Source organism: Hipposideros armiger, unplaced genomic scaffold (assembly GCF_001890085.2).
Source record: "Hipposideros armiger isolate ML-2016 unplaced genomic scaffold, ASM189008v1 scaffold_278, whole genome shotgun sequence".
In the NCBI taxonomy this organism is placed as follows: domain Eukaryota; kingdom Metazoa; phylum Chordata; class Mammalia; order Chiroptera; family Hipposideridae; genus Hipposideros; species Hipposideros armiger.
The window spans coordinates 102,215-103,843 of NW_017731628.1; the positions used below are offsets into that span (position 1 = coordinate 102,215).

Consider the following 1,629-nt stretch of genomic DNA (forward strand, 5'->3'; position numbering starts at 1 on the left):
GAGGAATGGGAGATGGGGTAAGGACTGGGGAGTGGAGGAGTTGAGAGAGATGGACAGATGAGAAGATACAGCTCCTCTTCCCACAAGTAAAGACTCTCTTTCAGGTCCACTCAATTTCAAGTGTAAATCCTTCACATATTATGACCCCAATAACATTTCACGGGTCATACTTTCTGGGGATTTATAGGTATAAGATGTTCCGTTTCTAAATGCTGTGAGCTTGTAGAAAGAAAGCTTCTGTTGAACCTAGAATGATCTACCTAAGAATAATAATGCAATGGAATTAGAAGGGCATTCACATACTATCTAAAAGTAAATGGAGGGGGTGGGGATGGGGGAAATAGGTGTAGGGGGTAAAAAGGTACAAAGTTCCAGTTATACAATAAGTCATGGGGATGCAATGTACAGCATGGTGAATATAATTAACAAAACTGTGTTGCCTATTTGAAAGTTAAGAGAGTAGATCTTAAAAGTTCTCATCACAAGAAAAAAATGTCTGTAACTATGTATGGTGATGGGTGTTAATGAGACTTACGGTGATCATTTTGCAATATATACAAATTTCAAATAATTATGTTGTATAATGCTGTATGTCAATTATATCGCAAGAAAAAAATCACAAAGCATAATGCTGTAAATACATTTTGTGCATAAGACAGGGATATAGATTTACGCTCCTTCTGGTTGGGGTATTGGCAGTGGAACATTTAATAAACACCATCCTGATTGATCCTTACAATATAACATGTAGAAAGATGTTGGATGACTTGTTAAAGGCCACTCGATAGTGGAAAGCTTGTGATTACCTAGCAGACCCCCAAGTTCTCCATCACAACATGGCACCTATTCTAAACGTGGGTTGCAGGACAGATAAATGAGCTCTCACATTTAAACGTAGATGAAGAGAGCGCTAGAAGTGGCACAACTCTGACTCTGAGCAATTCTGACCACCCAGCCCCATTCGTTCTTCCCCCAACACGGCCTCTGTGTTCTAGTAACTCTATTCCCACTCAAAGCAGAAACAAGGTGTGGGGCTTACCTGTCCAATTTCGTTTGCTGTGTCACCTTTGGTGCCTACTTGAGCAAGTGACAGGGAAGTGGACAGACAGATCGGAGCAAAGAGGACATTGCCTGCTGGCTCCTTTTCACACAGTTGTTTGAACAGGTCAACTGCGAAAGCTGAATTTGCCAGCTGCAGGGCGTCCATTGTGGGCCTGGAACAAAGGACAAGGGTGAAGTGGTTTCTCATCTTTAACGTGTTTTCAACCGCATTCCGCCAACCCACTAAGAATTCTACCCAGACAAAGTAACGGTCTTGGGTAGAAGAGAGGAAGGAAGTGTCAGTGAAAGCAATTTAAAAAGCTGGTGGTGAACAAACTTCAGAGCAAATGCCCTGATGTATGCACGGTCCAGCATGTGAGGTCGTCTGTATGTACAGCCCTGCCCAGAATCTCCAGACTCAGGCCCACTCAACCACAATGGCCATCGTGAGGAGCCCAGCGATCACGCCTCCTCCTCAGCAAGTGGTCAGAACAGTTGACAGCACTGATCAGAATGAGCTGGTTGTATTTATCCATATTGTTTCAATTAGGATTTAACTTAAACCACACAAAACTGAAATTCTGTCAG

The 1,629-nt window shown here is 42.7% G+C and overlaps 1 protein-coding gene across 1 annotated transcript in view; it reads right to left on the minus strand.

The window, feature by feature from the left end:
• Positions 1-1,629, minus strand: part of SERPINB5 (serpin family B member 5) — a 23,946-nt gene that overhangs the window by 16,284 nt on the left and 6,033 nt on the right. Inside the window, exon 2 of the mRNA XM_019657686.1 lies at positions 1,040-1,214. Coding sequence (XP_019513231.1) covers positions 1,040-1,207 — 168 coding nt within the window. The 5' untranslated portion in view covers positions 1,208-1,214. The remainder of the gene's footprint in view (positions 1-1,039; positions 1,215-1,629) is intronic.